Source organism: Penicillium antarcticum (assembly GCF_028974205.1).
Source record: "Penicillium antarcticum strain IBT 31339 chromosome Unknown utg000009l_segment0_segment0, whole genome shotgun sequence".
In the NCBI taxonomy this organism is placed as follows: Eukaryota; Fungi; Ascomycota; class Eurotiomycetes; order Eurotiales; family Aspergillaceae; genus Penicillium; species Penicillium antarcticum.
The window spans coordinates 4,928,066-4,949,384 of record NW_026695307.1 but is presented as its reverse complement, the minus strand read 5'-3'; the positions used below and the strand labels follow the sequence as shown (position 1 = coordinate 4,949,384).

Genomic DNA, 21,319 nt, shown 5'->3' with positions numbered 1-21,319 from the left:
GATGATGAAGAAGAAGAAAGTCTCGTGGGAGGATTGGAGGAGACCAGTTGCCGGCGGCTGGGGCAAACCTCTCGCCTGGTTTGGAAATGTTGACACCAAAGATACGGCGACAGTACGGCGACGACGACAGTACGCAGCACCACACACAATTCCCGCAGCAGCACCAACTTCACCTTGGCTTCAACTTGACTACAGAACTGTCTTCACGCTGCACTAGTGGCCATACGACTATACTCCGCGATTGCTGATGCTGCATTTATTTTCGATCCCAAAGCTGGGGGTTCAATGCTCCAGTGCTATATGCAAATTCCCAGAGAATACATGACAGTAAACAATAAGCAATAAAAGAACTAGCAATTATACTCACGCTGCTGTATAGGGTGAGTATACTTGGTACATGGTTTCATGTTAGTTAGGTAGGGCAAACGGAGCACGTGCCATGATTTCTGCGAGCCCCGACGCTTTGCAGACGTATCAGAACAGCCGGAGTTCAAAACGAAGAACAAACGCCAGCAAAATCAATACCTGCCATTTGATTCATTTACTTGTCCATTTTGAGAATGGGGTACGCCGCGGTGGTAGCCTTGCTTTACTTGTTATGGAACTTGACCTGGTTTTGAAGGGACGAAAGCCGAGGAGTCACGGCCCAAAAATACAATAATAAGGAACGAATGCAATGATCCAAGACTCCAAACGCAGAATAAGCAAGTTGGAGCAAGTTGCCGGGCTCGTTGAAGCTGCAGGGAAAATCTACGGACAAGCCAGGAAATTCGTGGAAAAAGCGGGCAGATTGCAATGTCTCAGGCTACGAAAGGAAGAATGCAGAGTCTCAATTGATTGCCATTTGAGGGTTTATCTTAATTAAGCTTGTATGCAAATCTGTTGACAAAAAATATCAAACTCCCTGCGCCATCCATTCGCCTAATGAAATGAAATTGAAATTTGAAAGATATCATAGCCAGACGCTCTCAGCTACAAATTCAGAGCGAATAGACGATCTATCTCCGTAAAGGAAGAATCTCGGGTCTTCATGCAAAGCCATTACCGCATACCACCTTGCATAAGCTGCTGGCGGAGCAACATGATTTGACTGCGTTCCATGGGACCGAGCGCATCAATCTGCGATTGCGGCATGTTAAGCACCTGCTGGAGAAGCTCTTCCTGGCCTTGCATCTGTGGGACGGGCTGAGCAGGCGGGGGAGCGAACGGTGTTCCCGTAACGGGGGGTGTAGAAATCTGACCCGGAATACCGTATGGCTGGAACTGCTGGGCTTGTTGAGGAGGAGGTGCCTGGGGTTGTGCCGCTTGCTCGACAATTGAACCGAGAAGTTGATATTCGACCAGGTTCATAAGAAGTAGAGCCTGGAAGATGGCGTAGGCGAGCTGAGGTGCTTGGCGCAACAACTCAGTGGCGCGAGCTGGGTCTGCAACAGCGAGAGACTTCATCTGGGTGAGGACATCGAGTAGCTGGTTCGGGGGGAGAGATGCGAGGGTGTGAGAGATGGCGTTCGGACAGTCAATGTGTGGTGGCAGTTCAACGCCTGGGGGGAGAGGTGGTAGCGGGGCTGAGCCAGGAATCTGTTGCTGCTGTGCAGTATCCTGGTTCATCGTCGGCTGTGACTGCTGCGAATAGTCCGGAGGAATGGAGTCCTTCTCGTTGTTGTGAGGCCAGTCGACACGGATCTTGCGGCCCATAACCTCATGGTCGTTGAGGTTGCGCACCGCTGAGGCAGCGGAGTCGGGGTCGGCGAAGTCGGCGAATCCATAGCCCTTGGGTTTGCCAGTTTCGGGGTTCATCATCAATCGGAATTTGGTGACGGTGCCGGCCGTGCTGAGGATGTCTTTGACTTGCTCCTCAGTGAGGTCTAGAGCTGGATTAGCATCGAACTTGAAAAGCACCATTTAAAGAGCACTCACTGTAGGGAATGTTCCCCAGAAACACACTCTTCCCAGTTCGATCAGGCGCCATGATTGCAATACTGATCGAAAATGAATACGAGATTGAAAGTTGATGCGCGACAGAGGAGCTAATTCTGCCACCGCCGCAGCTTAACTTCACATCCACTTGAGCGTCAGACTAAGTCCGCCCTCATCCATCTCCATTATCTCCCCACGCTTTTTCTCACATCATGTCTCAAAATCAACGAGAGGCCTGGGAGCGTCTACAGGTCATGCTGTCCCGCCGCAAGGCTGGCTTCGGCGGCGGCTTCCCCGGTGGTGGCCGTGGCGGTATGGGACTCGTCGGAACTCTTGTTCTGGCCGGTCTTGGTACCTACGTCGCTTCAAATGCTCTGTTCAACGGTATGTTCTGCTACAATTCTTAAGGAACTACGTCTTTAACTTGTTTGTAGTTGACGGTGGTCACCGCGCGATCAAGTACTCTCGTCTAGGTGGTGTCAAGAAGGAGATCTATGCCGAAGGTAAGAAAACTCCCCGGCTGGGAAAACAGAGCTATCTGACCATGTCGAATGATTATAGGTACTCACTTCCAGATCCCCTGGTTCGAAACACCGATCATCTACGATGTCCGCGCCAAGCCTCGCAACATTCCCTCTCTTACCGGCACCAAGGACTTGCAGATGGTGAACATCACCTGCCGTGTCCTGTCCAGACCCCGCGTGGATGCCCTTCCTCAGATTTACCGTACACTTGGTCAAGACTTTGATGAGCGAGTGCTGCCCTCGATCGTCAACGAGGTGCTGAAGAGTGTGGTTGCTCAGTTCAACGCCAGTCAGCTGATTACGCAGCGTGAGAACGTTGCCCGTCTGGTTCGGGAGAACCTCGCTCGCCGCGCTGCCCGGTTCAACATTGCCCTGGACGATGTGTCTCTGACGGTATGTTACTATGCTCCAGTGGGCTGAACAAGTTCTAACAAGCTATCTTGTGCAGCATTTGACCTTCTCCCCCGAGTTCACTGCCGCTGTTGAGGCCAAGCAGGTCGCCCAGCAAGATGCTCAGCGTGCCGCATTCATGGTTGATAAGGCTCGTCAGGAGAAGCAAGCATTCATTGTTCGCGCACAGGGAGAGGCCCGCTCGGCCGAGCTCATTGGTGACGCCATCAAGAAGAGCAAGAGCTATATCGAGCTCCGTAAGATCGAGAACGCTCGCCACATTGCCCAGATCCTCCAGGAGAACGGTGGCAAGAACAAGCTCTACCTTGATTCCCAAGGTCTGGGCTTGAACGTCAACGCCCACTCCGAGGAGCTCAAATAAACTCATTCCACTTCAAACTTAATGGCGCTGCGAGGGATGTGAATTATTGTACAAATAGCTGGATAAACAATCATCCAAATGTGTTCTCTTCTCTAATATTCAAATCTTCTCTATCTTTCGTAAAAATATGTAGCTCGAGTTGAGTGGTTGATATATATTTTCTCCGCGCGGGGACGAAGGCGGCGAGGGCTTTTTTTTAGTTCGGAGGGGCACCACTTTTACGCTGATAGCCCTACACATTCGACTAGCATTGTTGGATATAACGGTGAATCCGTGAGTATTAACTAAAAACTCCCGGATATCATTATCTGTTTCAATTACGAGAAACCGAACTGACAGCGACCAGACAATGCCCGAAATCACCGACGACACCCCAATCCACCTCACAGAGGTTGACATCGACCTCGATGTGCAAGAGATCCTTCTCGCAGCATCACAGCATGACATCCCCAAGCTGCGCCGTCTCCTCCGCACCCAGTCTGCCCTGCCAGACGCAGCAAATGTCAAAGACAACGAGTCAGGCTTCTCACCACTGCACTCTGCGATCGCCGCCTGCGAGCCGGACAGCGACACCGAGGGTGCCCAAAACGGAGCCGATGGCGCCAAAACCTCAGAATTGAATCCCAAGGGCTTGGACAACGAGTCTCTCAAGGCAGCAGTGGAGACAGTCAAGTTCCTCCTGCAAGAGGGCGCTATCTGGAACGATCTCGACAAGAACAACGAAACCCCCGGCTGTCTCGCTCGGCGCATCGGAGCCCTCGAGCTCTACGGCCTAATTGTCGATGCAGGTGTGCGCGCAGAGCTCCTCTTGAACCGTCTCGACGCATACGAAGAGCTATCCGACGACGACAACGAAGAAGAGGAAAAGCAAGAGAACGACGAGAACCAGGCCGAGACCGCCAACACCACCGAAACGGAAACAGAGACAGCACCCGAACTCGTCGACGCCACAACAACCAACCCAGGCGTGAACAACCCCCAATACCTGGAATCGCAACTAAACATCCAAAACGACCGCATCCTAGACTCAGACCAGAACGGCGTAATGATGGCCTGGGAAAGCGACATCATGCGCAAATCCGCCAAGGCACTCCTTCCAACGCCCGGCCTGAAAGTGCTGAACATCGGACACGGCATGGGTATCGTCGATGGATTCTTCCAAGAGCAGCAGCCTGCCTCGCACCATATCATTGAAGCGCACGCCGACGTCGTTGCAGAGATGAAGCGTCGTGGCTGGGATTCTAAGCCTGGTGTTGTGATTCATCAGGGTCGTTGGCAGGATATCCTGCCTGGTCTTGTAGCGGCTGGGGAAATGTTTGATGCTATCTACTATGATACTTTTGCTGAGTCTTATGGTGATTTCCGCGAGTTCTTTTCTGAGCAGGTCATTGGATTGCTTGAGCAGGAAGGTCGGTGGGGATTCTTTAATGGCATGGGTGCTGACCGGCAGATTTCTTATGATGTCTACCAGAAGGTGGCTGAGATGGATTTGTTCGAGGCTGGGTTTGATGTGCATTGGGAGGAAATTGCCGTGCCCAAGTTGGAGGGTGAGTGGGAGGGCGTGCGGAGGGCTTACTGGGTTGTGGATGATTATAGATTGCCGCTGTGCAAGTTTATGGATTAAGGATTAAGGAATTTGGGAATACTGGAAAATAGTGTTGGACTCGAAAGAATCGAGAGAACAGACATTGGATGTCTATAACTGAATGCGACGCTTGGAAATGCTAGGCAATGGCTAAAAGAAACAATGTACAAAATCACATCGCATCAAAGTTGAATCAAATCCACCTCTGAGAAATCTGGAGGACTGCGACTGAATATCGTCCGACACTTGGCGTCCAGCGCCTGGTATTCGTTACTGACCCAGACGTATTTACTGAACCGCTGGGTACGATAGACCTCGTCGTCACTCACACCTAGATCGTCACGCGGAATCCAGATGACTGGCCGCTTCGCGCGAAGTGCTTCATGTTGGAAGGCACGCTGGACCAGCTGATCACGTTCGTCAGGCGTGAGATCTTCCAGTTCATCATGGATACCAGCAAAGAGAGCTTGGCCAAGTGTGTTTGGGGCTGGTCCCTGATTTTCGGTATCGAGAGCCATCTTCTCACGCATAGCTCGAATGGTTGGCGTTGAGTTTGGGGAGTTAAGCCCGAAGTATTTAGATCGTCGCCTTGATGCATTGGTTGCCCATGATGGACGTTTGTGCTCAAGCTTGGGTGTTGACAAAAGGCTGCCAGAATCCTGTCGCTTCTGATTCAGGCCGTTGGTCTCCAAAGGTTTCAGCTCGATATCCCGAGCATCTTGTCCTTGCTGTTGCTCTCGGCGTTCCTCTTCTTTGAGGGCGTGTTCAACATCATCAGCCTCGTCGTCATCAATGGCAAGTCCGAGGCGAGCGTGCTGAGCACGGCGGAACTCATCGTCGCGCTTGATAGCGGCTTCTTCCAATGTGATCGGTAGATAACGAATCAGCGGATTGAAGGCGTTATTGAGAAGGAGTTGATATCCAACGGTCAAGACAAGGATCACGATCATGCAGATAGCCTGGCCTTTGCAAGCAACTTTATCCTTTTCATCCCGAACCAAGAAGAACAAGCCAATCAAACAGACCTCCATCACATACAACCCGGTAAACAATTGATTGATAGCTTTAGGGAAAAGAAGACCGCCAGTGTCGAAGCGGAATTTGGTGACATAGAGTGTGTTATAGCGATAGACAAACCAGAAAAGGCTGAAGGTGATGATGTTGAAAACCAGAATCAAAGGTGCGATCACACAGTAGATCAACCCTATAATATGTCAAACGAGTACTTCATTAAGCCATGGGAGCATGACTTACCAATGGAGGCCAGTGTGGTATAGACCGGGAAGAATGTGCCCCATTGCATCTGATTGAGATTGGTCGTTCGAGCCCACTTCTTCCGGGCAGTTGAATCCAAAATGGGCGCCAGAATGAACCAGCTTACCAGGCCAAAGATTTGCACAAGAGCACCAGCGCTCACAGACATAGCTTGCAGAATCATGTAAGAGAAGAAGTAGTTACTAGACTTGGGGATGTTCGAAGCCAAAAGTTCCGGCCAGCTCGTCACGTCAGTGATATTCTCGATGACTGTTGAGAAACTTGAAGCGATTGTAACAACCAAGAACAGCTGTACAAACAGGAAGGCAAAGTAATAGTTTTGTACAGTGAGTTCGACGGACATGCCTGTGAAGAGACCCTGCGTACGACTCAGGAAGCGGAGAGTGAGAGGGAGAAGCGCCATCAGGATCGCCAAACACAGCGCGGGAAGAATACCCTGGATAGCTGAAATGAACCAGTCCGGTAGTTTGCCAAGCCAAGCCAACCATGAGAATGCACCCTCAAGGTATGACAGTTGTGAGAGTAGACCAGTGAAAGCAACCGGGAAGGCCCATCCAACAACCATTGCACACACCAGTGTGATAATACCAAAAGTACGAAGATAGCGTTCCCACCATTTGATGGACATGTTATCCCAAATGACATCGTCAGGGGAGATCTCGACGACTCGAGGTGCCATCTGCTTCGGAAGGTGATGGCTGACGGCCTGACAGGCCATGTGGGCAGCAACCTGGTGATTGAATTGAACGAAAGCCGAGTTCATTAGAGGAAATCTCTCAGGATGCTGTTGGTCGATTTCGATTTCCAGGTTCAGACGAGCGAGCTCTTTGCGGCAATAATCGATGGTGTCAACCTTTTTGCCAAGGAGCCAGATGGACGGCATCCAACCCCAGCCAAAAATGGGCAGACGCATAGTATCCCGATCCTTGGGTCGAATGTATTCCTTCCACAGTGGTTCTCCGTAATCCTCATTATTGAAGTCTTCGTTGTAGGCGACAGGGTATTCTTCCCCTTCCACTTTGTCCCCTTCTTTCTTGATATCTGATTTATCTTTTTCGTCGTTAGCGGCCTCGGTAGAACCATGGGTATGTGCATCGGTAGCAGGAGTCTCAGGTGCAGTCAGTGGAAATTCATCGGGTTCCGGCGTACCCTGGGATTTCGTATGAGATGACATTCGTCTCCAAAATGGTGGATTTGATGAAGATGCTTTATCACGGGAGTTGGCGTCGCTACGGCCTGGTTCGAGGGTTTCTGGCAGCTGCTGGGATCGAAGAGACTCCCCGGAAGTCTTATTAACAGAGGCAGCACGATCGGTGCCCTGAGGGGATTGCCCACGGGGAGGAATCATGTCGTCTGTGGTGGCAACGAAGCCCCGGGTTTGCGTCAAAGTTCCCTCAAAACCATTCTCGGCTTTTTTGAAACCTCCAAGCATAGATTTGCCCAGTTTCCCCACGCCTTGCCCAACTGCTCCAGCGGCTGCAAACGCAGGGTCAAATGTTCGTCGAGGTCTATCCTCAGATCTTTTAGTGTTTCCGTCTGCTGGTCCGTGGAGCATTTCTTGTAGTGTATGGGCGTCGTAAGGATTTCCGGTGCTGACACCGGGGCCCATGGCGATCTTAGAGGCACGTTTTTCTGCTGCCTTTTTCTCTTGTTTTTCCGCACGTGTTGAACTCTTTCCGGCTTTCTTTGCCTCGGCTTTTACCTTCTTGAGGTGTGCCTCTTTGCATTTCGATATCAGATCTGTTTCGGCACTTTCAAGTTTGAGGGCAAGTTTGTTTCGCTCCTTCACTTTTTCATTCAGGTCATCGAAATTCCGATTAATCCAGATATTTCTGACGCCTCCTGGGAAGACATCGAACAGTCTATCAAGAGCCTCCATATCAAGCCAATCTGGCGGGATAGATGTGACCAGCACGGTGGTCGCAGAAGCACGGAGTCGATGTTGGGGAGAGGTCAGGTAGGCCTGGCGTAGGCGAATAAAGCCCCGAAGCTCATCAAAGAAGACCGCACAAACGTAAATGATGACAATGATAGCCATCACCAAATGAGCCCAATACCGGTTCGTGTGTTGAGGTGTGACATTTCCCCATGCCAATTGGTCCAGGCCAGTAACAGCCCATCGATCACCAGCAGTGCCATTCTTGAAAGATGTACCTTTACCGCCGGCGCGGTTGAGGGGAAGCAGAACTGGAAGAATCAGAAGTCCCATGGGGAGGAAGATCTTTAGCAGCATGCGTAGATAGCGCAGGAAGAAGTATGCATCTAGCCCACATTTCTGGATGAATTCGGAGCTGGAGGTACGGAAAACAGGGCCAATCCAGTGGAATAGGCCTGGCGGAGATGGTTTGGTCCGTTCTCTGTCTGGTACCAAATACGTTCGCGGTTGGCTGAACACAAGTTTCGGTGAGCAAGTTTCCATGCGGTAAGGAAGGGTATACTTACTATATGCGTGTGAGTTTGCCTTTTAATAGGAGGAAGAGCAAAAATTCAACAACAAAAACCACAATGGCCGTCGCCAGCGAGGCCAAAAAAGTGGAAATCGAGACACCTTCTGCTATTCGGCCATGGCCACCACTGTGCTCCAACGCTTCTTCCAAGCCGGAAACCATGACGATCGGCTCGGGTAGTGCCGATCAAACAAAGGTAGAGCAAAAGGAGTTAGGACACTGAAGGATGTTCAGGAGAGACCACAGCCAGCATAACGAGGACGCTGTCGATTTTAAGAGCAATATCCTGTCGCTTAGGAAATTTCCGCGGTAGCTGGTAAGGGAAAAAATAACAAAGGGAATCCACCCCAAGGGGCTAATAAGGCGCTGGGATCAGCAGTGGGGTTTTGAACAACAAGGCAGGAGATCGGATTCGCTGTTCAACAATGACACGAGTGGCGTGAAGATTGAGGTTCGGTTCAAGAATTTGGGATGGCGAACAGGGATTGGAGGGATCGTGAAAGCGCCGATCGGAAATAGAATGACATCAGGCGCTAGGTGAAACAGCCAAACAAGTCACAGCGGCTGCAGGGAGATTGGATGAAAGCGAAGAAGCAAGCCTGCTTTGTGCAACCCAAACGCCACTGATAGAACCGAGAAAGTACTACAGAGTACAAAGTCCCGCCCTGCAAAGAGGTCTCAGCAACATCTACAAAGCTACCAGGGCAAGAGCGGTGATTGGTGTGCGGCTTCGGGGGTGGCGGTGTAGGAACCAGGGAGGAGTGTCCAGCCACATTATGTAATTGCTTATATGATTGTGTGGCTCAACGTTAACTAACTGGTAACTTAAGTTAAGTTAGAGTTAAGTTATCACCCGGCTGCACGTGATATATTATATAAGCGTAGCTGGACAGTACACGTCGTCCCAATCAGGAAACCACTTAACGCGCTCATCGCGTCGGCAGAAAGCGCGTTCCGCCCACAGCTTTTTGCTCTCCCTTTCTTCCCCTGCCCGACCATCACCATCCCCCATCACCTTAATTCATACCCACAATGTCGTCACCAGCACAACGACGGAGGGGTCGTTCCTCCAAAAATGCTTCATCGCCTGCTTCTTCCGCTCGACAGGAGCCCCCTAGCAGTCCGACTTTTCAAGCCACCCCCCGTGCTTCGAGGAGGCTAATGGCCGAAGGTGTCGCTCCGTCTTCATCGCCAATTTTCTTCCAATCATCACCTACCAAGGGAAACAATAATGCTGAGACCCCTGATGAGCGCATGGGCGATGCCAGCTCAACAGTGGATGACGGAGAAAGAACCCCACGAGGAAACGCGGGCGTGAGAGGTATAAATTTTCATGCCACACCAATCCTTCGTTCTTAGTCGCCAAATTGCTAACCCTTATCAGACTCCTCCCCAATTAATTACATCCCCAGTTCTAGCCCGACCCGCGGCTTCGGCCGCTCAGACATTCGCTCCGATGCTGTGAGCACCAGCAGTGGATTGTTTGTCTCTCCGTCAGGCCAGGGCCGACGTGGAGCTCCCCGTCGCAGTGATTTAAACTCGGGTGGCTTTGGCTCTACTCCCGCTCGCCGCAATCGCCTGTTTGTCGATGGCAATGGCATGCCTGCGCCAGGTGAACCTCTCCCCCGCTCCGATGCCACTTTCTCAAACCTCAACCCCGGCACCTCCGAGGCCGACGCCATGGCCGGTAACTCGACCCGTGTGATCTGGGGTACCAATATTTCGATCCAGGATTCCATGTCAGCATTTAAGAACTTCCTGTATAACTTCGCCACGAAGTACCGTCTCTGGGCTGAGGGCGCTTCTGAAGATGAGACCAGAATCATGGGCGATGCAGCTGAGAGACGCGAGTACATTACCATGCTGGACGACTTACGACGACTTGGTGTGACCTCCTTGAATCTCGATATTGCAAACCTAAAGGCATATCCTTTGACTCGCAAGTTATGGCACCAGCTTGCTGCATATCCACAAGAAATCATTCCACTGATGGATCAGGCTGTGAAGGATGTCATGGTCGACTTGGCCCTCAAGGAGATGGATGTTCTGCGAACAGAGGCTCAACGAGGAGCGCAGGGCCGTGACCGACGGGGCCAGGCTATCCTCACCTCGGATGGCGTTGTGCCAAACGCAGATGTACCCGATTTGGTCGGTGAAGTTGAGGCGATAAGCTACAAGGTTCTTCCATTTGGCTTGGATGAGACTGTAAATATGCGAGACCTCGACCCGGCTGATATGGACAAGCTGGTCAGCATCAAGGGTTTGGTCATTCGGGCGACTCCCATTATTCCAGACATGAAAGAAGCCTTTTTCCGCTGCAGCACCTGCAGCTATGGTGTTCAAGTCGATATTGACCGTGGCAAGATTGCCGAGCCCACTGTCTGCCCCCGCGACTCCTGCAAGGAGAAGAACTCAATGCAGCTCCTCCACAACCGTTGTGGATTCTCCGATAAGCAAGTTATTAAGCTTCAAGAGACCCCAGACAACATTCCTGATGGGCAGACTCCTCATTCGGTGTCTCTCTGTGTTTACGATGAGTTGGTTGATGTCTGCAAGGCTGGTGATCGTGTGGAGGTGACTGGTATCTTCCGCTGCAACCCAATGCGCGTCAGTGCTCGCCAGCGATCCCAGAAAGCTCTCTTCAAGACCTATATCGATGTTCTTCATGTTCAAAAGGTTGATCGCAAGAAGATGGGTATTGATATGTCTACCGTTGAACAAGAGATGTCTGAGCAGGCCGCAGATGCCGAGCAGGGTCGCCACATCTCAGCCGAAGAAGAAGCAAAGATCAAGCGAACCGCGTCCCGTCCCGACATTTACGAGCTTCTGTCTCGTTCTCTGGCTCCTAGTGTTTACGAAATGGATGACGTGAAGAAGGGTATCCTACTCCAAATGTTCGGAGGTACCAACAAGACCTTTCAAAAAGGAGGTAACCCGCGCTACCGTGGTGACATTAACGTGCTTCTATGCGGTGATCCTTCAACATCCAAGTCGCAGCTGCTGCGCTACGTTCACAAGATTGCCCCCCGTGGTGTCTATACCAGTGGTAAGGGTTCCTCGGCTGTTGGTCTAACTGCCTATGTTACCCGTGACCCGGAGACCAAGCAAATGGTTTTGGAATCCGGTGCTTTGGTTCTGTCTGATGGTGGTGTATGCTGTATTGATGAGTTTGACAAGATGAACGAGGCCACACGGTCCGTCCTTCACGAAGTTATGGAACAGCAGACCGTGTCTATCGCCAAGGCCGGCATTATCACAACCCTGAACGCACGAACATCCATCCTGGCCTCTGCCAACCCCATCGGCAGTAGGTACAACCCCAAACTTGCTGTTCCCCAGAACATCGATCTGCCCCCTACCCTGCTTTCTCGTTTCGACTTGGTCTACCTGGTCCTTGACCGTGTGGATGAAACGGAGGATCGTCGCCTGGCCAAGCACTTGGTCGGCATGTACCTTGAAGACAACCCCGAGAACGCCAGCTCTGAGGAAATTTTGGTAAGTTGACTTCCTTTTCCCAATTATGATTCCATTCCTAACACTCTATTTAGCCTGTTGAATTCCTCACAGCCTACATCACATACGCCAAGACCAATTGCCACCCTGTCATTACCCCTGCCGCCGGCTCTGCTCTCATCGAGGCCTATGTCGCTATGCGACAGCTGGGTGACGATATCCGTGCACAGGAGCGCCGTATCACGGCCACTACCCGTCAACTAGAGTCCATGATTCGACTGTCCGAGGCCCACGCCCGTATGCGTCTGTCTCCTGAAGTCACCGCTGGTGATGTCGAAGAGGCCGTCCGCCTCATTCGCTCCGCCATCAAGCAAGCGGCCACTGATGCCCGCACTGGTCTCATCGACATGGGTCTCTTGACTGAAGGTACCAGTTCTGCCGACCGTCGTCTCCGCGAGGACCTGAAGAAGGCTGTCTTGTCTCGCCTTGACGAGCGCGGTGGTGTGACTGGAGGCTCCGTCCGCTGGACCGACCTCTTCCGGGACCTCAGCGAGCAGAGCGACAACAAGGTCGACCACAACCAGTTCACTGATGTGGTTCGTGCGCTCGAGACGGAGGGTTCTGTGAATGTGTTTGGTGAAGGTCCTCGCCGCAGTATTCGTCGGGCGGCGATGAGCATGTCCTAGGTGCCCGCGATGATACCATGATACGATGATTAGGCTGCATGTCATCCCTGACCGTTGAGGGTGTCTGGCGTTTTTTTTTTCAGTGCTACAAAGTAGTATGTATAATGCTATGAGATTTCTCACTCAACCTTCCAGCTATAATGATGTAACGGTGACCTTGGCGATATATATGTTTCAGCGTCTAAGTCGTACTCGTCCTAGGGTTCGAGTCAGCCGGTATAGATATAGCAAACCCAAAACTTATATGATATTACCCAATACGCATGTTCATATATTTATAAGTATGAGACCATTTCAGACAATTCATCTTATCTAGGATGGTCTAATTGACCACCTGACCTCAACCTCATGCACGTACCTAGTGTGTGTGCAACTTAGCTACGAATCACCATGCACGTACTGTAGACGCGAACAATTGTGTGGGGCTAGATCGTCTGGCTGCAGGTCTCGATCCTGCAAGGATAGCAGGAGGCATGCTAGCAAGGGAGAGTTTAAGTGGCTGCCTGCTAGGAACTTGTAGTTTAGAGTAACTTAAGTTAACTTAGGGTATATATTAACATGTATAGTGGGATAACAGTAGAGAACAAGGTAATTTATTTTTTTTATATATAAAGAACTGTATGAGTCGAGAAACTAATTGTAACCAACTGATCCTGACTGCGCACGTGCGCCCGTGACTGGCCAGATGTTGAACGTCATGCGCTGAGTCAGCAATGGTGTATTGGGGTTACAGTACAGGGCAGTTGGATATTCTGGCAGAATTGCTGGAATATTGGGCTATTTAGCATGTTCACATGGCTAGAATAGACTATGTATAGAGACCAATGCACCTATCAATTCAAATATGCATGTAAGCACTCTCATATATAGCTTTGGTCAATGAATATCGAATTGTATCACCACTTGGCCCGTCACCCGCTAGTCATCGCGCTAACCGAGTTCGGGTCATGGCTTCGCCTTCGACAGTCGAGCTACAACCCTCCGGCTCATTTGCTCTTTTTTTTGCTGCTTCCTTTTTTCTTTTCTCCGACATGAGCTTGGAATAATCCCTCTTCTTTTCCAATCTTTTCGCCCATCATGAGGTGAGTTTCTGGAGCATGCTTCGTCCCCAATCCACTCCCCGCGTGCCCTACTGACCCAATGGTTCCGCAGATTTGGTGAATATCTCCGCTCTTCCATGATCAAGGAGTACTATCCGTACTACATTGCCTATGATGAGTTGAAGAAAGCCCTGAAGACTGACTTCGTCGACGAACCCACTTCCAATAACGTCAAGCCCGCCCGCAAAGAATGGACCGAAGATGACGAGACACACTTTGTTTCCTTGCTCGAGAGCCAGCTGGAGAAGGTGTTCTTGTTCCAGAAGCGCAAGAGCGAGGAGATCGTTGATCGCATCCAGGAGAGCGAGCTTGAGGTTAATGATGTCGTCTCCCGACTCGAGAGCACGGCCGACGCCCGTCGCTCCAGCAGCGCTCGACCTTCCCGCCCGCCGCCTACGGACAGCGACTTCTTGCTGCTAGAACAGACGCTGAGTGATATCATTGCCGATGTCCACGATCTGGCCAAGTTCACTCAATTGAACTACACGGGCTTCCAGAAGATTATCAAGAAGCATGATGTACGTTCCCTCTGAAATTGGACCGACTCCGCCTGCTAACAACCCCCGCAGAAAGAGACGGAATGGTATCTGAAGCCGGTTTTCGCTGCGCGCCTGAATGCCAAGCCTTTCTTCAAGGATAACTACGATGCTTTCGTGATCAAGTTGTCCAAGCTGTATGACCTGGTCCGAACCAAGGGTAACCCGGTCAAGGGTGATGCGGCCGCTGGTGGCACCCAGCAAAACTTTGTGCGTCAAACCACTAAGTATTGGGTGCATCGGGACAATATTACCGAGTTGAAGCTAGTTATTCTGAAGCACCTACCAGTTCTGGTCTTCAATGCCAGCAAGGAGTTTGAGGAGAAGGATACTGCCATTTCCTCCATCTACTATGATAACACCGACACTTGGGAATTGTACCAGGGCCGTCTCAAGAAGACAGAAGGCGCTGAGGCTATTCGTCTGCGTTGGTATGGTGGTATGGAGAGTGACCAGATCTTCGTGGAGCGCAAGACTCACCGTGAGGATTGGACTGGAGAAAAGTCGGTCAAGGCGCGTTTCGCGCTGAAGGAGAAGCACGTCAATGCCTACCTTGATGGTCGGATGACAGTCGAGCATATCTTTGACAAGATGCGCAAGGAGGGCAAGAAGAGCTCAGCAGAGATTGATGACCTCGAGCAGTTGGCGCGTGAGATCCAATACCGGGTTATCACTCGTCGCTTGGTACCTGTCACCCGGACCTTCTACCACCGTACCGCTTTCCAGCTGCCCGGTGATGCTCGTGTTCGGATCTCCCTCGACACTGAGCTGACTATGATCCGCGAGGACAACATGGACGGCCGCCGACGCGCAGGCAAGAACTGGCGTCGGATGGATATTGGAGTCGACTTCCCATTCTCCCAATTGCCTCCCGAGGACATTGACAGATTCCCATACGCTGTGCTGGAAGTCAAGTTGCAAACCCAGGCAGGCCAGGAGCCTCCTCAGTGGATTCGGGACTTGACTGCCAGTCACTTGGTTGAGGCCGTTCCCAAATTCAGCAAGTTCATTCACGGGACTGCCACGATGTTCCCCACTCGCATCAACCTGCTTCCCTTCTGGTTCCCCCAGATGGACGTTGACATCCGCAAACCTGTCACCCGTCAATACGGTATCCACCGCCCGCTGGCGAGCACCTCCATCTCAGCCAACGACGAAGACTCAGATGATGACGAGAGCCCCGTCACAGAGGAGGGGGACACTCTGAACGGGAATGGACACCAGAATGGCCTCTTCGAGACCAACGGCAACGAATTGGACATCGAAGAGCGCATTGCTGCCCAGCCTTTACCCGGCGACGAAGATTATCCCCTGTACGACTCCGATGACGAATCAGTCTACTCCGACGAGCTAGAAGAGGCTCGCCGCATCGGAGGCGCCTACTACGCCCAGCAATTGGCCAAACACTACCTCTGTCGTACCGGCCACGCCGTGGCACAGGGTCTCATGGCCATCATCCCCCGGCCGCGCCCAACATCCCTGCCACCTCCCGAGCAGCGTGGAATCGCCGTCCTGGGTAACCGCCGCACCCTCCAGCGTTTCCACGCTCCCCCCGGCAAGCGTAAGTCACACTACACAACCCCCATAACCCAACTTCAAAGCCAAACCAACTAACGGAAAATAGGAATCTTCGTCCCCGTCCGTGTCGAACCGAAAGTCTACTTTGCTGCTGAACGAACCTTCCTCTCCTGGCTCGAATTTTCTATCATCCTAGGCGGAATCGCCGCAACCCTCCTCAACTTCGGCACAGACAACGTCACCCTCGGCTCCTCATGGGCCTTCACTATCCTCGCCGCAGGAGCTCTAGTCTACAGTCTCTTCCTGTATATCTGGCGCGTTGACAAGATTCGCAAGCGCCGCGATGTCAAGCGCGTCTACTACGAGCGCTGGGGCCCGACTGTTGTCTCTATCGGTCTTGTTGTTATCATTCTGGTTAACTTCGGACTGCGGGCTCGTATGGGTGGGTTCATTGCGTCGCCTGGGTCTCAGACGCCTGGGGGTGAGAGGCATGGTGGAGAATTGTGATTGATTCACATCCTTCACCTTGAACATTTTGGCTGGATTGATCGATTGGAGTCAGACAAGTCTGGTCAAGTCTACAAGTCATGCCCGTCTTTGTCTCTGTCTATGTGTTCTTATTACCATCCGTGTCCGTGTCCGTGTCCGTGTTCTTGTTTGTGTGCTTGCGCTCATGAGCGACTTTTTTGGCAATTGCTTTTGTATCTAGTGTGTTGGCGTTGGCTGGGGCGTTGGGTATTGTATATCATGTATAAAGTGCATGCATGGATTTGCAAATATCAGATCTTATGAGTTTACAACGGCTTTCGTTTTGTGTGCAAGCAAATATACAATAAGCTATTCCAGAGCCGAATTGTGTCCATGTAAGTTATATCGTAGACCTGGATTATGCAGGCGAAAAGACAAGTGTCTTCATTGCGTATACATTGCTCTCATTGCAGTTATCATCGGACAGGTTCAGACCGGAACAACCATGCGGCTGTACCAGAAGTCCAGTGGATGCTCCTCTGCCAAAGGCGAGAAATCAGTCAAGTCAGCACGGGATAGAATCCGTGCTGATGACAGGTCAAGATATCATCGAGAGTTGTCCGGTATAACAGATCTTCTGCTCTGCAGAAAAGTAGTTGTTCCAGCCATAAGAAGATGGGGTATTTTTGTTAGACAATAGCATCAAACCCCACATATAAAAGGGACAGGGGAGCCGCGGTGCGGGATTCATGCTGGTTGAAGACCGGGACTTGTGTTTGTCATTCCTACAGCTGAGGAGGCTGATCATGGGTTTCCTGTAAGTCTATGGGCACAAGACGAGCGTGGCTTTGATAGGTAAATGCTAGACGTATGATGAGTGCCACCGCTGAAGGCAATTGATGGAGGAGGAGCTGTGTCATATGCATCTCATAAGTAGTGTGTGTATATAGAATTGTAAACATCAGCCCTCATGAGTTCACCCCTCCTGTTTTGTATACAAGTAAAATATTTCAGAGCCATGGTCACAGGTGTACCATTAGGGTAGTTTTCAAACACGGATTTGTAAAAAAAGTACCAAGAGAAAGCAAATGCCAACTGCATTGTTTGTAAATGTGAAAGGAATGAGAACCAAACTAGTTCACGGTGAAAGTAGTAGAGTTACAATCACTCCTGCCTCGAATTCCAAGCACCAATATCAAGGACTCGCAGTTCAAAAAGACCACCATTGTCACCACCTAGTAGATCAGATCACCATCGTCACTGAAACTAGATAGTACATTCCACCGGTGAATCAAGTAACCAAGACACCCCCTTCGCCTAGGGACTAAAAGCCAAGTCATGAGCCCAAGTATCATTCCAGCCCCTGTGTCAAATAAATCAAATAGTGAGAAACTCCCAGAGAGCCCGAGCATCGGAGATGAGTCCGCAATGCTGTACACGTGTGTCGTTATGAGATTCCTGCGAGAGGTTGTCCGAAATTACCGAGGCTGCCTTCGCATCCACATGGCTATACCAGACGTGCAGTGGATGTTCCGTTGACAAAGTGGGAGTATCGGTGAGCACGGGGTAATACCATGCGGGCGGTGGGTATAGGCTATGGCAATTCGCCAAGCTTGATAGCCCCGAATCTCATCGAGGGAATACTCTCTCCATGGCCGCAGAGGAAGAATCTTGATTGGGATGATGGGCTTCACTCCCTCGTGCTCGGTGTAGAGACTGATGGCATTAGCGAGCTGCATCTCTTCTTCGGAAGACAGATGTCCCGGCTCGCGAGCCGAATCCGAGTCTGTACTCGAACCGCGGTCAGAGTCTGGTTCTTATTGTGTGACAATAGCTCTTTGGGATGGGCTTGTAGATGAATGCTGCTTGGGTGCTTGTTGGGACTTACCATCGGAGGTGAAATGATCAACCGGGGGAGGGGTTTCTGGATTGCAGCTAGGTCAGTCTTGCTTGTGGCGTGGAATGTTGAGATGAATAGAATCAGGGGATAAGAGTGAGAAGACATTAGACGTACGATGAGTGCCATTGACGGCCCCAGGTGGATGCGTGCTGAGCAACTTGAAGATGGGTACCTGAGAGAGTTGTGAAGAAGCAAGAGAGGAGAGGAGAGGGGAAGAAGGAAGTATGTAAGGATCAGAACGGCACAGAGAAAAAGAGTCGACCAAAAGCCAGAAGGACAGACCAAGGTCTGATGTGTCTAGTAAGAATGGATTGCTTGCATGAGTCTTGTTATACTTATAATAGGGAGGCTACAATAGACTATTTGTTTACAATTTCTCGATTGGAGTCATGAGCTTCAATAATAAGATTGACCTCATTATCTTGGCTTCATAGCTGCAACATCCCGCAAAAACCGGGAAGAATCGCTCAATGAAAAATTCGTTGGTATTTGCTAATATGGCCATTCTCCTGTACTGCACACCCCAAAGGTAGATAAAGTAGGGGCCAGACTGGACACAAAGAAGGAAACAGAGAAAACGCAAGCAGAGAAATACGCCCATGCCACTGAAAGTAGCGAGAAGAAAACCAACCTCCATCAGTATCAGCATTCATGTCCTATCCCAGGCCATAAGCATCCCGATTATGCAATGGGCAACTAAGGATGACGGAGATCGATTTCACCCATCACCGTGTTGACGTCTTGAAAGTCGCCGCCTTCACCGAAAGAAATGGCAAGGACCCTGAAAAGCTTCTCCGGCATCTTTTGGAAGAAGAGCAACCGGAGCCAGCGGTTTGCCTTGAGCTCCGCAGAGAGGTTATTCCAAATCAAGGCACAGGCGATGTCGAGCATGTGCACATACCACAAGTAAAGCTCGTGGCCAGGCGGCAGGGAGTGGATGCCAGGATCGATGGCACCGTAGACTCCATGCTGGCGGACGAGAAGAACCATAGAAGTCTGCCAGATTTGGAAGTCGGTATTTCCGTTGACAGGGGATCCCAAAGGAGTCATTGGGACATCAATGACCTGTGTACGGTCGGCGCGAATCTGTCGGAACATCTCAACTGCACTGGTGGTGCGGGCTTGCTCTTCAGCACAGTTGTAGGCTGTGCCGGGCTGAGGAGGCTCTGTGTATCGTTTGTTAGTGGTTTCTTAACATCAGGAAAAGATTAGTATCCTGGAAAGCTGGAGCATGTGATGGATGGAGTATCCTTATATAGACATGATGCTAGACGCGAAGGCATGGCGGGTGCTCTGTGTTGGGACTTATGATCAGATATAAGTGGCATTGCCATTTGTACTTACCGTACTCATCATCCTCCAAATAAGCGTCGGTGGAACCCACGTTGGCAGCGTCCGCGTTGGCAGCAGCGGAGCCAGAGCTGGCAAGAGCACCAGCGTTGCCAAAAGTAAGACCTATGTCGACAGCAGCAGCACCAGAGCTGGCAGCAGCAGGGTCAGTGCCAGCAGCCCTGGCACCGGCACCGACCACAGGAGTCCCGGCATTCGCAACGTTGGAGCGAGTATCATTGTTCTCGTCTGCATCGGTAACAGAAGCAGCGAAGGAAGTGGGAGAGGAGACCGGAGTGTCCAAATCGATGTCTGGGATTAGATCGTATATATTAAATCATTTTCAATAAAGAAGAAGGCCTATACAATGAGTGGAGTAAAGGGGGTTGGGAAATAACAAGAATTGAATGGGCGTGATACTCACACTCGGTGGTTTTCAGAGGAGACCCGGGAGTAGCCGCAGAGGAAGTGCCAGAGACAAGAGCGGCTTCCACGTTGACGTCTGAGTCAGTTTGCATGTATTAGAAGAAGTCTTGCTTAATGAGACTTGGGGATGGGATGTGATACTCACCCTCGGCAATGTTGCCCAAAGTGCTGGCAGGAGTGAACGAAGGAGCAACAGGCGAAAGAGGTGTCGACTCGATGCCTAAACCAGGCTCGTGATGTTAGAAAAGCTCGGGTGAAGACTTGGTAGGTCAAAGGCCTGAGATGGATTCGAGTGAGTACTCACGCTGGTCAACAAGCTCGTTGGAAGAAGCCATCTGTGCGGCTAATTGAGAGTTGTCAGTATCCTTGGTTGGGGTTGGCGAGGTGATGTTGAGGTTTTCTGTCTGAGAGAATGAGGACGTACGCTTCTTCTTGTTCTTCTTGTTACGGTGAGGTCTGGGGTTGGAAGACATCATCGAGGGTGATGATGAAGGAAGCTGGGGCGAGGAAGAGAAAAGTGGAAAGCAGACGAAAAGTAAATGAGAGATATTTACACAAGACAAAGTCCCCTAGCGCTCCTTGCACCCAATAGTCCAAGACCACACTTGAGCTACTGAGAGCTAGCAAACATTATATCGATACACATGCCATGTACACTGCATGTATGGCAGACAGTCCCAAACTACAATGCTCTTCCTCGACAAATACATCCAATTTTCTTTAGACTTTTCATCTTGATGATAGAGAGGCCGAATTGATACGACCCAGCTTTAGACTATTTGCTTACAAGCTACGAGATCATGGCTACCATATATTCATTTGAAAGATCCTATGTTGGTAGACCGAAAGCCTGAGCAAGATGACATAGAAGAGAGAAACCAGAAGCGAGCTGAGTAGATGTAACACCTCAGATACCACGAAGTGTTCTAGCACCCGCGCCTCAATCAATGACACCAAAGAATCGCGATGAGTCCGAAGCATCATACCCTTCATCTTCATTTGAATCATTGCCCCCACGAATACTACATGTACAGTAGATCGTCCCCATCTAAAAATTGAACTGCGCCGATTACGGGCCATACAACATGCTGGCATAGTGAGAGTTTGGTGGTGACCCACCGTGAAATGTGATTGCTTGGGCCATCCAGAGGTGTAGGTATGGTTTTGGTGCGTAGAATCTTGGCTAGTTGCATGTCTCGGAACATATCAATAGCTCTTGTGGAGACAGAAAAAGGAAGCATAGAGGCAGATGTACCAATAGGAACCTTGGCATAAAGCCCTTGTGGACCACCCTCTCAGTCTTGCGTGTATTAGAGTCCATATAGACCCAATTTCACTGTATTCCCGTCCTAAGCACTCACTATCTTTATTCTCAATTGAGTG

At 50.7% G+C, this 21,319-nt stretch overlaps 8 protein-coding genes across 8 annotated transcripts; 5 read left to right on the top strand and 3 right to left on the bottom strand.

Annotated features, from left to right (window-relative positions):
- Position 1: 1 nt before the first annotated feature.
- On the top strand, positions 2-217 carry N7508_010207 (uncharacterized protein; the record flags this gene model as incomplete). The annotated part of the gene is made up of 1 exon (XM_058468267.1): positions 2-217. The coding sequence occupies one exon, from the start codon at positions 2-4 to the stop codon at positions 215-217; it is 216 nt and encodes a 71-aa protein (XP_058316113.1).
- Positions 218-1,041: 824 nt separating this feature from the next.
- N7508_010206 (putative polyadenylation factor subunit CstF64) lies at positions 1,042-1,969 on the bottom strand (the record flags this gene model as incomplete). The annotated part of the gene is made up of 2 exons (XM_058468266.1): positions 1,042-1,865; positions 1,918-1,969. The coding sequence occupies 2 exons, from the start codon at positions 1,967-1,969 to the stop codon at positions 1,042-1,044; spliced, it is 876 nt and encodes a 291-aa protein (XP_058316112.1).
- Positions 1,970-2,071: 102 nt separating this feature from the next.
- N7508_010205 (prohibitin subunit PHB2) lies at positions 2,072-3,213 on the top strand (the record flags this gene model as incomplete). Its single annotated transcript, XM_058468265.1, has 4 exons — positions 2,072-2,301; positions 2,352-2,420; positions 2,479-2,834; positions 2,890-3,213. The coding sequence occupies exons 1-4, from the start codon at positions 2,130-2,132 to the stop codon at positions 3,211-3,213; spliced, it is 921 nt and encodes a 306-aa protein (XP_058316111.1). The 5' UTR covers positions 2,072-2,129.
- Positions 3,214-3,562: 349 nt separating this feature from the next.
- rmt2 (protein-arginine N5-methyltransferase) lies at positions 3,563-4,837 on the top strand (the record flags this gene model as incomplete). The annotated part of the gene is made up of 1 exon (XM_058468264.1): positions 3,563-4,837. One exon carries the CDS (start codon positions 3,563-3,565, stop codon positions 4,835-4,837), a length of 1,275 nt encoding a protein of 424 aa, XP_058316110.1.
- A 143-nt stretch (positions 4,838-4,980) lies between these two features.
- N7508_010203 (putative DUF221 domain protein) lies at positions 4,981-8,682 on the bottom strand (the record flags this gene model as incomplete). The annotated part of the gene is made up of 3 exons (XM_058468263.1): positions 4,981-6,002; positions 6,053-8,460; positions 8,516-8,682. The coding sequence occupies 3 exons, from the start codon at positions 8,680-8,682 to the stop codon at positions 4,981-4,983; spliced, it is 3,597 nt and encodes a 1,198-aa protein (XP_058316109.1).
- Positions 8,683-9,552: 870 nt separating this feature from the next.
- Positions 9,553-12,659, top strand: N7508_010202 (MCM DNA helicase complex subunit MCM4; the record flags this gene model as incomplete). The annotated part of the gene is made up of 3 exons (XM_058468262.1): positions 9,553-9,841; positions 9,905-12,015; positions 12,069-12,659. 3 exons carry the CDS (start codon positions 9,553-9,555, stop codon positions 12,657-12,659), a joined length of 2,991 nt encoding a protein of 996 aa, XP_058316108.1.
- A 1,077-nt stretch (positions 12,660-13,736) lies between these two features.
- vtc4 (putative vacuolar transporter chaperone (Vtc4)) lies at positions 13,737-16,320 on the top strand (the record flags this gene model as incomplete). Its single annotated transcript, XM_058468261.1, has 4 exons — positions 13,737-13,741; positions 13,812-14,277; positions 14,329-15,856; positions 15,920-16,320. The coding sequence occupies 4 exons, from the start codon at positions 13,737-13,739 to the stop codon at positions 16,318-16,320; spliced, it is 2,400 nt and encodes a 799-aa protein (XP_058316107.1).
- Positions 16,321-18,877: 2,557 nt separating this feature from the next.
- N7508_010200 (uncharacterized protein) lies at positions 18,878-20,412 on the bottom strand (the record flags this gene model as incomplete). Its single annotated transcript, XM_058468260.1, has 5 exons — positions 18,878-19,347; positions 19,526-19,822; positions 19,935-20,012; positions 20,082-20,156; positions 20,241-20,412. 5 exons carry the CDS (start codon positions 20,410-20,412, stop codon positions 18,878-18,880), a joined length of 1,092 nt encoding a protein of 363 aa, XP_058316106.1.
- Between the last annotated feature and the right edge of the window lie 907 nt (positions 20,413-21,319).